General features: G+C 35.0%; 1 protein-coding gene across 2 annotated transcripts in view; it reads left to right on the forward strand.

Moving 5' to 3' along the window:
• Window positions 1–16435, forward strand: part of DTNBP1 (dystrobrevin binding protein 1) — a 165521-nt gene that overhangs the window by 20793 nt on the left and 128293 nt on the right. For both annotated transcript variants that reach the window (XM_090269791.1, XM_090269792.1), the window contains exon 4: window positions 4336–4396. In XM_090269791.1, the coding sequence (XP_090125917.1) occupies window positions 4336–4396 (61 nt within the window). The remainder of the gene's footprint in view (window positions 1–4335; window positions 4397–16435) is intronic.

Genomic DNA, 16435 nt, shown 5'->3' on the forward strand with positions numbered 1-16435 from the left:
CTGCCCTTAAAGATTAATTAGGAAGTGTTCAATTTTTGGAAGAGTTTGAGAAGGTTTAGTATTAGTTTTTTTTCATATGTATGGTAATATCAATGAAGCCATCAGGTCGGGGGCTTTAATTTTGGGGAGATAGTAAAAGTTTTTCCAGTTTTATTGAGATATAATTGAGATACTGCATTGTATAAGTTTAAGATGCACAGCATAATGGTTTGACTTACATCTGTTGTGAAATAATTACTGTAATAATTAAGTTAGCATCCATCATCTTAACAATAAGAAGAAAAAGCAAAAAAAGAAATATTTTTCTTGTGATGAAAACTCTTAAATCCTAACAACTTGCATATAAATCATACTGTGATGTTAACTATAGTTACCATGTTGTATATTACACTCCTAGTACTCATAACTGGAGCTTTGTACCTTTCTCTCACCTTCCTCTAATTGCCCTTCCTCCTATACCCCCACTGGTGGTAATCACAAATCTGATCTTTTTCTCTGTGAGTTTAGATTTATTTCTATTTCACATACAAGTGATATACAGTATTTGTATTTCTCTGTCTGACTTATTTCATTTTACATAATGGCCTCTGTCCATATTGTTGTAAATGGCGAATTTCCTTATTTTTTATGGCTGAATAATATTCCATTGTATATCTCTACCACAACTTATTTGTCTTTTTATGTTAGTAGATACTTAGGTTGTTTCCATGTCTTGGCTATTGTAAATAATGCTACTATGAACATGGGGGTTCAGATATCTTTTTTGAGTTAGTGTTCTGTTTCCTTTGCCTATATTCCTAGAAGCAGAATTGCTGGATTACAGTATATGGTAGTTCTGGTTTTATTTTTTGAGCATCCTCCATACTGTTTTTAATAGTGGCTGAACCAATTTACAATCCCACCAGGAGTGCACATGGTTCCCTTCTCTCCACATCCTCATAAGCATTTGCTATCTTGTCTTTTTATTAATGGCCATTCTAACAGGCAAGGAGATATCTTAATGTGATTTTGATTTGCATTTTCCTGGTTTTCAGTGATGTTGAGCATCTTTCCATGTACCTGTTTACCATTTGTACAATATATCTTCTTTAGAAAAATGTCTATTCTGGTATTTTTCACATTTTAAAATTGGATTATTTGTTTTTTTGCTATTGAGTTGTATGAGTTCCTTATATAATTTGGTTATTAATCCTTTATCAGCTATATGTCTGTCAAATATTCCTGATTTGATAGACTTTTTACTTCATTGATTGGTTCTTCTGCTATGCAGGAGCTTTTTTAGGTTGATATAATCCTAATTGTTTTAGTTTTGTTCACAGTTCAGGTGTCATATACAAAAAAATCATTGACAAGATCATGTCAAGGAGCTTCTTTTCTATGTTTTCTTCAAGTTTCATAGTTTCATGTCTTATATTGAAGTGTTTAATACATTTTCAGTTAATTTTTGTGAGTAGTGTGAGATAGGAGGATAGTTTCATTCTTTCCTATTTGACTATCCAGTTTTCCCAATACTATTTATTGAAGAGACTATCTTTTCTCCACTGAGTATTTTTGGCTTCCTTGTCAAATATTAGTTTACCATATAATCTTAGGTTTGTTTCTGGGCTATCAATTCTGTGCCATTGATCTATTTGTCTGTTTTTATGTGAATACGGTATTGTTTTAATTATGATAGCTTTATGGTATAGTTTTGCATTAGGAAGTATGATGCCTCCTTCTTTGCTTTTTTTCTTAGGATTGCTTTGGCTATTTAGGGTCTTCTGTGATTCCTTATAAGTTTTGGGATTGTCTTTTCCATTCTGTAAAAAATGCCATTGGAATCTTACAGGGATTACATTGAATGTGCAGGTGGCTTTTGATAGTGTTGACATTTTAGCTATTAATTCTGTCAGTACATGAACACAGGATACTATTCTATTTACTCTTGTTTTCTTTGATTTTTTTACACCATTGTCTTGTAGTTTCCAGAATAGAGACTTTCCACCTCCTTAGTTAAGTTTATTCCTCAGTATTTTATTGTTTTTAATGCTATCGTAAATGGGATCATTTTCTTTATTTTTTTTCAGGTAATTTGTTGTTAGTGCATAGAAACACTGTTGATTTTTGTATGTTAATTTTGTATCCTGCAGCTGTACTGAATTTGTTGATTAGGTCTAACAGTTTGATGGAGTCTTTACAATTTTCTATATATAAAATCATGTCATATGCAAAATGGAGACAATTTTATTTTTTTATTCCCAATTCTTATGGCTTTTATTTCTTGCCTGATTGCTCTAGCAAGGACTTCTGGCACTATGTTGAATAAGAATAGTGAGAATGGGCACCTTTGTCTTGTTTGTGATGTGAGAGGAAGGGCTTTCAACTTTCACCATTGAATATGATGTTAGTTGTGGCCTTTATTGAGATATGTTCTTCTATACCTAACTTATTAAGGATTTTTATTATGAACAAATGTTGAATTTTGTCAAATGCTTTTTTTTATATCTGTTGAGATGATCACACAATTTTTTTTCTTTCATTCCTAATGTGATGTATCACGCTAATTGATTTGTGAATGTTGAACCATCCTTGCATCCTAGGTATAAATCCCACTTGATAATGGAGAAAGATTATTTTGATGTGCAGCTGAATTTGGTTTGTTAGTATTTTATTGAGAATTTTTGCATTTATCAATATATTCATCAGGCATACTGGGCTGTACTTTCCTTTTCTGATAGTGTTTTTTTTTTTTTGCCTTTGGTATCAGGGTAATGCTGGCTTCACAAAATTAGTTTGAGAGTGGTCCTCTTTGATATTTTTTGGAATAGTTTGAGAAGGTCTTATTTTAACTCTGCTTTAAATGTTTGGTAAAATTCACCAGTGAAACCATCAGGTCTGGATTTGTCTTCATTGGAAGATTTTTGGTTAATGAGTCAACCTCCTAACTAGTAATTGGTCTGTTCAGACTTTCTATTTCTTCCTGACCCAGTCTTGATAGTTGATATGTTTCTAAGAATTTTTTCTTGGTTGTCCAGTTTGTCATCATATAGTTGTTCATACCAGCCTCCTATGATTCTTTGAATTTCTGGGGTGTCAGTCGAAATGTGTTCTTTTTCATTTATAATTTTGTTTATTTGGGTCCTCTCAGTTTTTTCTTGGTGAGTCTAGTTAAAGGTGCTAATTTTGTTTACTTTTTCAAAGAACCAACTTGTAGTTTGGTTAATCTTTTGTTTATCTGTTCTCTGTTTCTTTTCTGCTCTGATCATTATTAATTTTTCTTTCTGCTAACTTCAGCTCAGTTTGTTCTTATACTAGTTACTTAAAGCATAGCATTAGATTGTTCATTTGGAGTATTTCTTGCTTCTTAATGTGTGTTTATTACTATGAATTTCCCTCTCAGAACTGCTTTTACTGCATACTTTTTGGTTATTTGTGTTTCCATTTTTTGTCTCAATGTAACTTGTCTTTTAATTTCTTTTTGATGGGTCCATTCTTATTTTCTGTTTCTTTGGGATTCAATCTTGTTAGGTTTTGTGTTTCTAGAAATTTGTTTATTTCACCTAGATTATCTGATATGTTGGCATGCGGTTATCTATAGTACTATCTTATAATCATTTTTATTTCTATAGAACTGATAATAATGTCTCCCTTTTTGTTTCTAAGTTTATTTGAGTCTTCTCTTTTATTTTCTTAGTCTATCTTTTGAAGAATCAGTTTTTGGTTTTGCCTTGACTGGGAATTCAACTGGTGACCTTTCAGTTTGCAGAAAGATACCCAATCAACTGAGCCACACTGGCCAGAGCTGTTTGTTTAATTTTTGTGTTATAATCCATTACTATCATTATTTATTGTGTTGCTCAAGTTCTCCTAGATTTGGGTATTGGAAACCCATTCAAGTTGACTTCTGTGTCCTTGTGACATATCCCAATTAGTTATTTTGGTTTTTTTAAAGATATTATTTATTTATTTTTAGAGAGAGGGTAAGGGAGGGAGAAGAAGGAGAGAAACATCAGTGTGTGGTTGTCTCTCAAGCACCCCCAACTAGGGACCCGGCCCGCAACCCAGGCATGTGCCCCAACCAGGAATTGAACCAGCGACCCTTTGGTTCGCAGTTCGGAGCTCAGTCCACTGAGCCACACCAGCCAGGGCCCCATTAGATTTTGAGCTCTTTGTTTTCAGACACCATAGGATGTTCCAGGATCATCTTTAGATGATATTTTTTAGTGTTTAATGAAAATTTTGAATTTTTTTGTATTTTGAATTACATTTTTCTTTAGATAGTATTTTTTAATGTTTTAAAACATGAAAATTTCTAATTAAATTCTTGCATTTTGAATTACTTTTTTTCTTTCTTAGGTATGAAGATACATGGGCTGCACTTCACAAAAGAGCCAAGGAATGTGCAAGTGCGGGAGAGGTAAAGAATTTTTGGCTAATCTTATAATTGTAGGATATACTAGTTTTTAAGAAATGAAATTTGTAATTGTATACCTAAAATGGAATTTAGCAGTTGATGATGAAAACCCCTAAACAAGGCACACTTTTCAGTCAAGTAGCTTAGTTAGATTTAGAGAATTTATGACTTTTATTCTCAAGTAACAAATAAATACTTGGTTCACCTAGGTATAATGCTTTGAATAAATACTTGGTTCATCTAGGTATAATGCTTTGAATTTGAGTCTTTTGCATTTGCATGTATATGTAAATTATAAGGTGTAATTTCTTTTTACCCACTACTTAATAATTTCTTGCCATGGGCAAGTAGCTCAGTTGGTTGTTCCATTGTTCCATACACCAAAAGGTTGCAGGTTTCATTTCCAGTCAGGACACATACCTAGGTTGCAGGTCCAATCCCTGGTTGGGGAGCATACGTGAGTCAGCCCATTAATGTTTCTCTTTCACATCTATGTCTATCTGTCTGTCTCTCTCACTTCCTCTCTTACTGAAATCAATAAACATATCCTTGGGTGAGGATTAAGAAAAGAATTTCTTATTGTTTGGACAAAAGCTTAACTTTGCTCAATCTATATAAAATCACTTAATTTCCTGGGTTAGACCAAGATGGTGGAGGAATAAGTGGAAGCTACACTAAACTCCTTCCAGGACCAAACTGGAATTACAACTAAATTATAGAAAACTCATCCTGAATAACCAACTGAACACTAACTGGAAATAAGCCATACAACCACAGACAGATGGAAGAAACCAGTTCACAACAAGAAAACTGGTAAGGGAGTGAAGGAGGTGAAGAGTACTTGCTGGGCTCCCACAGGTGGCAGCTGAAGTTCCAGAGGGTTATTTCAGCAGCTAGGGGATTCCCCCTGAGAAGTGTGGGGTCTAAACCCCACGTTGGGGTCCCCAGCCTTCAGCACCAGAAACAGGAGAGGAACCCAAATAACATACAGCTGTGAGAAGCAGCGGGGTTTATGTCCACCAGGAAAAGACAGCTGGAGATGCAGAGAGTCTCTTAAAGGGCCAATACACAAAATTCCATTTGCAGCCACTTACCCTGGGCTCCGTGGGCAGAGTGGACTAGAGATGAGTGAGGAGAGCCTAGGGCTGGTGGCTCTGGGGAGAGAGCTGAGGGAACAGCCGCCAGGATCCCTGTGTTGAGTCATTCCCCATACTGCAGGTGCCATTTTTCTTAGGCAAGCATACCTCTCCAAATGGCATCAGCCCGAGGGGAAGCAATAGCCCCACCCACAGGAATTGCTCTACCCTACCATGTGGAGCTTAAGGCCTGCTGCTGAAGTGTACAGCTGGAAGACATTCACTCATTAACCCTACAGAAAACCTGTAGGCAGAGGCAGATCCCTGGAAGCTTTGAGACTTCAGAGTCTCCCCTGGGCCTGGCTCTGGTGCTGGTAAGACCTCGCCTTGGGGTGCAGCCTGGTTCTCTCTGCACACACCCAGGCCCAACAGAGGGAGCAACACAACTGTGGATCACTGATAGCTTCAAACAGATTGCCCAGGACCAGTGACAGGCAGGGTTTGATGCAGGTATGCACCAGAATCTTTCAGATCTACTTATAAATTATATAGAAACAAACACAAAGAGGCAGCCAAAATGTGAAAACACAGCAACAGGCCCCAAATAAAAGAACAAGAGAATTCTTCAGAAGAAGAACTAGGTGAAATAGTCAAGTAATTTATCAGATAGAGAGTTTAGAGTAATGACTATAAGGATACTCAGTAGCATGAAAGAAGACATAGAAACCATAAAAAAAGAGTCAGAAATAAAGAATGCAATATCTGAATAATACACTGTAAGGAATAAACAGTAGGTTAGATGAAGCAGAGGATCGAATCAGTGATTTGGAAGACATGATAGAAAGAAAGACCCAAGCAGAGCAGGAAAAAGAAAAAAGAATTTTAATAAATGAGGTCAGCCTAAAAATCTTTGAGACAACATGAAGCGTAACAACATCTGCATTATTGGAATACCAGAAGGAGAAGAGAGTGAGCAAGAGATCGAGAACCTATTTGAAGAAATAGTGACCAAAAAGTTCCCTAATCAGTTGAAGAAGAAAGACACACAAGTCTAGGAAGCACAGAGGGTCCCCAACAAGTTGGATCCAAAAAGGCCTACACCAAGACACATCATAATTAAAATAGCAAGGCCTAAACACAAGGGCAGAATCCTAAAGCCACAAGAGAAAAGTAGATAGTTACCTACAAGGGAGCATGAATTAGACTGTCATTTGATTTTTCAACAGAAATGTTTCAGGCCAGAAAGGAGTGGCATGAAATATACAAGGTGATGAAAAGCAAGGACGCAACTAAGACTACTTTACCCAGCAAGGCTATCATTTAAAATTGAAGGAGAAATAAGGAGCTTTCCAGACAAGTAAAAGCTAAATGAGTTTGTTAACACCAAACCAGTATTGCAACAAATGTATAAGAACTCGCTTGAAGGAGAAGGAGAAGGAAATAGCCATAACAATAAAAAGGCAATAAATAGGTATTTATCATTAATCACCTTAAATGTAAATGTCTTAAATGCTCCAACCGAAAGACATAGGGAAGCTGAATGGATAAGAAAATAAGACCCATATATATGTGTTGCATCCAAGAGACCCATCTCAGATCAAAAGATACACACAGACTAAAAGTAAAGGGTTGGAAAAACATATTTCATGCAAATGGAAAAGAAAAATAAGCTGGGGTAGCAGTACTTATATCTGACAAAATAGACTTTAAAACCAAGGTTATAATAAGAGACAAAGAAGGACACTACATAATGATAAAGGGAAAAATCCAGCAAGAGGACATTACCCTAGTAAACATTTATGCACTCAACATAGGAGCACCTAAATATGTAAAGCAAATCCTGATGGACTTAAAGGGAGAGGCAGATAGAAATACAGTCAGAGTCCAGGATTTTAATTCCCATTTGACTTCAATGGATAGATCTTCCAGACAAGAAATCAACAGGGATACAGCAGCCTTAAACGACACACTAGATGAAATGGAGTTAATTGATATTTTCAGAACATTTCACCCCAAAGCAACAGATTATGCATAATTTTCAAGTACGCAGGAAATGTTTTCTAGATTAGATCACATGTTAGGACACAAAACAAGTCTTAATTTAAAAAGATTGAAATCATATCAAGCATCTTCTCTGACCACAGTGCTATGAAACTGGAAGTCAATCACAAAAACACTGAAAAATACAGACATGGAAGCTAAGTAACATGTTATTAAACAATGAGTGGGTCAACAACAAGATCAAGGAAGAAATTTTAAAATAAAACAAATGAAAATGAGGACACAACAATCCAAAATCTGTGAGACACAGGGAAAACAATCCTAAGAGGGAAATTCATAGCATTACAGGCCTATCTCAAAAATTAAGAAGTAGCTCAAATGAGCAATCTAACTTCACACTTAAAGGAATTTGAAAAAGAGCAACACGAAAGCCCAGAGTAAGTAGAAGGAAGGAACTAATAAAGATCAGAGCAAAAATAAATGAAATAGAGTCTAAAAAATAATAATGTAAACAATCAATGAATCCAAGAGCTGGTTCTTTGAAAAGATAAACAAGATTGACAAACCTTTAACCAGACTCGTCAAGAAAAAAAGAGAGAGGACCCAAATAAATAGTTAGAAATGAAAGAGGATGAATAACAACTGACACCAAAGAAATACAAAGAAATGTAAGAAAATACTATGAACAATTATATGCCAACAAACTGGACTACTTGGATGAAATGGGTAAATTCCTAGAAACATACAATCTTCCAAAACTAATTCAGGGAGAATCAGAGAATCTGAATAGACAGATTACACCTAGTGAAATTAAAGCAGTAATAAAAAAAAGCTCCCAACAAACAAAAGCCCTGGACAGGATGGCTTCACAGGTGAATTTTACCATTCTGTGAAGAACTAAACCTCTCCTGCTCAAACTATTTCATAAAATGCAAGAGGAGGAAAGGCACTCAAGCTCTTTTTGCAAGGCCAGCATTATCCTAATACCAAAGCCAGATAAAGACACTACCATAAAAGAAAATTATAGACCAATATCCCAGATAAATGTAAGTGCTAAAATCCTAAACAAAATATTAGCAAACTGAATACAGCAATGCATCAAAGAGATCAGACACCATGATTAAGTGGGATTTATTCTGGGAATGCAGTATTGGTATAACATTCATAAATCAGTAAATATGATTCACCACATAAACAAAATGAATGATAAAAACCACATGATCTTATCAATAGATGCTGGAAAAGCATTTGATAAAATTCAACATCCATTGATGATAAAAACTCTCAGCAAAGTGGGAGTAGAGGGAACTTACCTAAACATGATAAAAGCCACATAAAACAAACCCACTGCCGGCATCATACTCAATGTGTAGAACTACAAGTGTTCCCCTTAAGAATGGGAACAGACAGGGATGTCTACTCTCATCTCTCTTATTCAACATAGTACTAGAAGTCCTAGCCACAGCAGTCAGACAAGAAGAAGAAATAGAAAGTCATCCAAATTGGAAAGGAAGAAGTAAAACCGTCTTTACTTGGAGATGACACAATACTATACATAGTGAACCCCAAATATTCCACCAAGAAACTACAAGAACCGATAAATGAATTCAGCAAAGTAGCAAGATACAAAATTAATATCCAGAAATCAGTTGCATTTTCATATGCCAATAATGAACTAACAGGAAAATTAAGAAAACAATCCCATTTACAATTGCTTCAAAAGGAATAAAATACCTAGGAATAAACCTAACCAAGGATATAAAAGACCTGTACTCAAAAATTGTCAGACACTGATGAAAGAAATTGAAGAAGACAAAAATAAGTGGAAGCACATACCATGTTCATGGATAGGAAGAATTAACATCATTAAAATGTCCATACTACCCAAAACAATGTATAGATTCAGTGCAATTCCTATCAAGATTCCAACGGAACTAGAACAAATATTTCAAAAATGTACATGGAATCTCAAATAGCCATGCGGAGCAACTGGGATCCAGAAAAAGAAGAACAGAGTTAGAGGAATCACGCTACCTAATATCAAACTATACTATAAGCCCATAGTAATCAAACTGCCTGGTACTTGCATAAAAGCAGAGACATAGATCAATGGGATAGAATAGAGAGCCCAAATATAAACCCACACCTTTATAGTCAATTTATATTTGACAGAGGAAACAAGCACATACAGTAGGCTAAAAATAGATTATTCAGTAAATGGTATTGGAAAAATTGGACAGATACCTGCAGAAAAATGAAACTAGACCTCCTCCTTACACCACACGGAAGTCTAAATTCAAAAAGGATTAAAACCTTTAATGTTAGACCTGAAACCATAGAAATCCTAGAAGAAAATATAGGCAGCAAAATCTCGGACATAGCTCATAGCAGTATTTTATCAGATATATTTCCCCAGACAAGGGAAACAAAAGAAAAAATAAATGGGACTTCATCAACTGAAAAGGTTTTGCACAGCAAAGGAAATTATCAACAAAATAAAAAGACAACCCACAGGATAATAGAACATATTTGCCAATATATCTGCTAAGGGATCAATATCCAAAATTTATAAAGAACTTACAAAATTCAACACCAAAAAACCAAACAATATATTTAATAAATGAGCAAAGACCTGAATAGACACTTTTCCAAAGAGGATATACAGGTGGCTAATAGACATGTGAAAAGATGCTCCACGTCACTAATCATCAGAGAAATGCATATTAAAACTACAGTGAGATATCATCTCACACCTATTCAGAATGGCTATCATCAATAAATCAATAACCAACAAGTGCTGGCAAGGATGTGTATAAAGGGGAACCCTATTGCACTGTTAGTGGGAATGCAGATTGGTGTAGCCACTGTGGGAAGCAATGTGGAGATACCTCAAAAAATTAAAAATGGATCTGCCTTTTGACCCAGCAGTCCCACTTCTGGGAAAATATCCAAAGAACCCAAAACGCTAATTCAAAAGAACATGAGCACCGTATGTTCATTGCAGTATTATTTATAATCATCAAATTATGGAAGCAGCCCAAGTGTCCATCAGTAGATGAGTGGATAAAACAACTATGGGACACTTACACAATGGAGTACTGCTCAGCCATAAAAAAGAAGAAAATTTTACCCTTTGCGACAGCATGGATGAAACTAGAGAACATTATGTAAGTGAAATAAGCCAGTCGGAGATAAATACCATATGATTTCACTCTCATGGAATCTAATGAACAAACTGAACTAACAAGGAAAATAGAGACAGACTCATAGATGGAGAGCAGAATGCCAGCTAGGGCAGGGGCAGGATATAGGGGTTGGAGGGATTGAGCAAAAAGTAAAAAGGACTTATGGACATGGACTAGTGTGGTGATTGTGGGAGTGGGAAGTGGTATAAGGGGACTAAATGGTAATGGAAAAAATACAATAAAAACTCAAAAAGATATATTAAAAAAAACTAGGTTAGGAATGCTCTTTTGGGTCAGTGTGATTAAAAATAATAAAATGAAAATAAATAACATCACTAATTTAATAAATAAGTATAAAATTTCAAGGGGTCATTCTTAATTCACTTAGTAGAAAAAATTATTTTCTAGCACTATTATAGAGGGTATAATGAATAAAAGTGATTTGTAATTAAAATTACTAGTTTATTAGCCAAGATTCAATACTATGTGCTATTGATGTCAGTCAAACTTTGTTTCTTTCTAAAAACACTTTTATGATTCTGACTTTAACTTAGACTGACTTTCTTTACCATTTACCTAAATTAGTGAAGCTGTAATAATTATTACAGAACAGAGTAAGACATATGAAATTTAGACATTAGTGTTTCTCTGAGAAGTTACTGAAAAGGGGGGAATGCAAGTTTTTGGCCAAAAGGTAGATTAGGTACTTGGAAAAGCCCTGTGGATAGAAAACACTTAAGTGATGGATAGATTTTTTTTTTTTAATTAATGCATTAAACTGACAAAAATTGAGGAAGATCCTAAAGTGCCAAAAAATAAAATTTAAAAAGGCGGGGGGTGGGGGGCAGAACTAAAATCAGAATGGCTATAAAAACAAGCAAAATAAAAACATGGAAGCTGGGGTCAAATAATAAAAGCTTTAGAGATTTATGGGGATAGGAGACTTCGTCTGTGGGGAACTGATTCTGACTCTTACATAAAGTTCTTGGATCTTTGAAATGGCTACCTCCCTCAGTGAAAGGTTGCACTAGGAGAAAAAGACAAGCTGCATATTGGCAAAAGGAGGCAATAAGGAAACCTGTGTCTGTCTTTATGACAACTTGGAATAAATATAGTCTCCTTTTTGGATTTGTTACCACAGTCTTGGCCTCACATGAGTGTGGGGCTCTAATACTTCCTTCATGATCAAGGAACCAGGCAATTCGTTAAAAAATTAAAGGGCTACGGATTACTGTGTTTCTTGACACCTACCAGATTAAAACACAACTTCTACATACATGAAACTTGGTAAACATAGGCCTCTCAAGAGGCCTCCAGGTTAATTACTCAACAGGTTAATTTCTCCAGGTTAATTTCTCAACACCACTTCCAAAAAAATTAGCATACACAAATATATTGCCAAAAACTTGAGAGTCACTAAAAGCAGAGTAAGATTTAGACCTATAAAGGACTTTAGATATTGCACTGTTGGAGATAGACTATTAAATATATACAAAGTTTTTTAAAGAGATAAAGGTTGATTAAACTGAGTAAGGAATTAGACTATCAAACATGACTTTAAAAAGTTATTAAAATTAAAAATCCATAGGATGTGCTTAACAGAAATTATGTACATCTGAAAAAAGAATATAGTGAGGTAGAAGATAAAGTCAGTTACCCAGAAAAGATCCCTGAGATAAGGAACTGGAAAATATAAAAGGAGTTAATACAGAGAGAAGGTCTTCAGGCTGAACCAACTGAGATCACCAATATTGGACCAGTTTTTATCTGTAAAGTTACAGTTTCATATGGGTCATCTTAATATAGCTAATAAACATTCCAGAAAGAGAACACAGGAAAGACAGTATAGGGAAAGATAGATGGCTGAGAAATTTCCAGAAATGAGATGTAAACTCTTAGATGCAAAAAGTACAACAAGCAAGCATTTTTGAAACTAGAATAACAGAGGCAAGGAGAAGAACTCAAAGCAACTGATGAGAAAAGGCAGCTTATTTATAAATGACTGAGTTTCAGAGCAGATTTCTCAAACTATTGTCAAGAATGAGGGCAAAGAAAACATCAGATAATAGTTTTCTGTCCATGGTTGTCCAGTAAAGGAACTTCTAAAGAATGTATTTCAGGATAATTTAAAATTATTTTGGAAGATAGATCTGAGATGTAGGAAGGAACAGTGAGCAAAGAAAATGGAAAACCAAAGATAAATCTAAACAGACAATGACTATATTTATCAGTTTTCTAATTAGTAGGATTAAAAATGATAGAAGAAAAGTGCTGGATAACAATAGCATGTAATCTGGTAAGCATGTTATTATAGTTAAAGGAGTATAAAGTCCTTGTATTATTTACAGAGAGTGTATAGATGTTGGTTAACCTCAGATTTAAAATTAAATATGGAGCGCAGAATTTCAAGGGTAACCTGTGAAAAACAGAAATAGCATCATCTCTGGCTTAGCTTCAATAATTAATTTCTGAAACTCAGATGTTCTGTGCAGACACTAACCAGGAACCTATTTCTTATATACCAAATTTGAAAAGTTACAGTATGTTACATGTCAACATGAAACCCTCAGTCTACTCTCTTAAGTATATTTATAACTAGCAATACGTCTCTGTGTATGCATGGGTGGGTAGCAATCTGTTAGAATGTAAAGCGCTTAAAATTTTTCTGATTACCAAACTCTTGATACAATTATTAACAAACAGTTGCTTTGTGCAACTAGTGTGGCTTCTTGACACTAGCAACATGCAAGGCAGCAAGGCATGTGTGTCCTTTATGGATGTATTCCTCATACTGTCGTGATTACGATGTTCTAACAGTTGCATTTGAAACGTAATTTGAGAATCTTCTCACTCATTGTTTTAAATTTTGTATCACAAAGGCTCAGTTGGTTGCAGCATCTTCCTGTACACCAAAAGGTTGTATCGTAGCTTTGACAGCCAATCAGGGCACATATCTAGGTTGTGGGTTCAATCCCTGGTCAGGGAATGTACGGGGGAGCATATGGGAGGCAACTGATGGATGTTTCTCTTTTTTCCCTCTCTAAAATCAACGAACATTTCCTTGGGTGCGGATTTTAAAAAATATTAATGAAATGAAATTAAATGATCAAGCTTAAAAATAAAGTTTTCCTATATGAATATTAGTGAAAACTTTGTATTGATTGTATATGTTTTGTGAATGCTGGATGAAAAACCAAAGGCATTTTGCCTGGGAAACATTCTGCAGTGTATGGCGGAGCTCGCAAAAAAAATTCAGCAATGCACAGAGTTCCATACAAGTTGGACCCAAAAGAGGACCACACCAAGACACATCATAATTACAATACCAAAGGTTAAAGGTAAAGAGAGAATCTTAAAAGCATCAAGAGAAAAGAAGAGTTACCTGCAAAGGAGTTTCCATAAGACTGTCAGCGGATTTCTCAAACTTTGCAGGCAAGAAGGGACTGACAAAAAGCATTCAAAGTGATGAAAGCAAGAACCTACAACCAGGATTACTCTATCCAGCAAAGCTATCATTTAGAATGGAAGGGCAGATAAAGTGCTTCCCAGACAAGGTAAAGCTAAAGGAATTCATCACCACCAAGCCATTATTACAGGAAATGTTAGAGGGAGTTATTTAAGAAAAAGAAGATGATCAAAACTAGGAACATTAAAAAAAGCAACAAATTCACAACTATTAACAACTGAAATCTTAAAAAAACAAAAAGAAGCAAACAGAACAGGAACAAAATCATAGATATGGAGATCATTTGGAGTGTTACAAGCTGGGAGGAGGAAGGGGAAGAATTGGGAAATGGTGCAGGGATTAAGAAGCATAATTGGTAGGAAAAAATAGGGGGAAGTTAAGAATAGCATAGAAAATGAGGAAGCCAAAGAACTTACACAACCCATGGACATGAACTAAGGGGGGAATTGCTGGAGGGAAAGGGGTACTGGGCAAAGTGGGACAAAGAGAGAAAAATTGGGACAACTGTAAGAGCATCAATATACTTTAAGAAAAAGGAAATCTTTTAAATGCATTTGACCACATTAAAACATTAAAGGAGAAAAATATATGATCATCAGATGTAGAAAATTTAATACATTCAGTAGAATTAAGTATTTCTTCAGAGTAAAACATTTAGCAAGATTTTAATAGAAGATAATGTTTTTGTCCTGCTATCTACCAAAACCTGCCATTTTTGACTTGCTAAAATATTTAGTGTCTTGCTCAATCACTTGTTCTTTTTTTTTTTTTAAGAGATTTTATTTATTTACTTTTAGAGAGATGGGAAGGGAGGGCAAAAGAGAGGGAGAGCAATATCAGTGTGTAAGAGATGCATCGATTGGTTGCCTCTTACACACCCTCAGCCGGGGACCTCCCAGGGAAATCCGCTTGTTCTTATAATTTGTGTTTTGGGGTGGGAATTCTTTTGTGTAGATGGTAGGTTTTGTTTCTTCCCTTCTAATCTACACAATTTTCATTTATTCTTGTCTTTTTACACTGGGTAGGCCCTCCAGTATAATATTGAATAAAAGTAGTTGAAGACCTTAGTTCAAATTTTAGTTCCATCATACTTAAATGTAAGAAGGAAAACTATACTTATTTTAGAAAATAGTAGAAGACCTCAGGGTAGATGAAGATCTCTTAAGACGTAAAAGCACCAACAATGAATACAAGTATTTATAATTGTTATCAAAGCTTCTATTTATCAAACAACACCATGAAAATGTTAAACAATTAACAAAACAGAACAGGTGTTCAGAAAATACTACCAGCCCCTACAAATCAATAAAAACAGGACACTAACCCAATAGAAAAGTGAGCAAAAGATAGGACCTGACATTTTACAAAAGAAAACATGTTCAAACTCGATTAGTAATCAAGGAAATACAAATTAAAACGACAGCTTTATGCTCCTTAGATTATCAAAAATTTAAGCCTTGATATTTGTGCAGACCATTATTATTTGCAGAAGACAGTTTTGTTTTTCACTTGGAAGAAACAGGATGAGGAACAACTAGAACTAGGAAGTGTAAATCCATTGGCACCATCACATTAGAAAAAAAGAGTTGGAAATAAGTGGAAGTTGAAGTTGCACATACCGTTCAAATAATACCCCTTCCTAGGGATATTTCCGGAGTATTGTGTCCTAAGCTTTCCCTGGTAATGTTGGTATGGCACACATTCTCTCTGGTAATGTTGGCATGATATTATCTACTTACTATGTAATATATAGATTAGGCTACTTAAAGTCAGAGGTGATTAGGCTGGTGGAAATCTAGTTACCCCAAGTCCTGTTGAGCCACTCTGGGAGATGAGATCAATACCTTGGACACATCTGTAACTCACATGTAAAACTTGAGCATGTGCACCAGGGAGATTTGTATAAGATGTTGTAGCACAGGTTCTGTTGAAACTTGAGACAGTCCCAAAATCCGTCTACAGAATAAATTTGAATATTCTTTATAAAATCAAATACCATACAGCCATGAAAATTAGTGAACTACTACTCGTACATTTATCAACATGGAAGAATCCCACACATAGCATTCCATGAAGACTGTATCCTGTAGAGGGTCTTTAACAAAAATTATTATTTTAATTGAAAGAAGTATTTTATAATAAAATAAATATAGGAGAAAGAAATTCCTGTAACACCTGTTGTTGACTTTATGCTATTTGGGGAAATTTTTTCATAGTTGAGTACTTGGTTATTTTAAGATCCACATCTAATCAAAAAGTGCCTCTGTTGCTCTCCAGAAATATAGTACTCAACTTTAAAAGTAAAAAAAATTTA

The sequence above is a fragment of the Furipterus horrens genome, unplaced genomic scaffold (genome assembly GCF_987537825.1).
Source record: "Furipterus horrens unplaced genomic scaffold, mFurHor1.1.pri manual_scaffold_3, whole genome shotgun sequence".
NCBI classification, from domain to species: Eukaryota; Metazoa; Chordata; class Mammalia; order Chiroptera; family Furipteridae; genus Furipterus; species Furipterus horrens.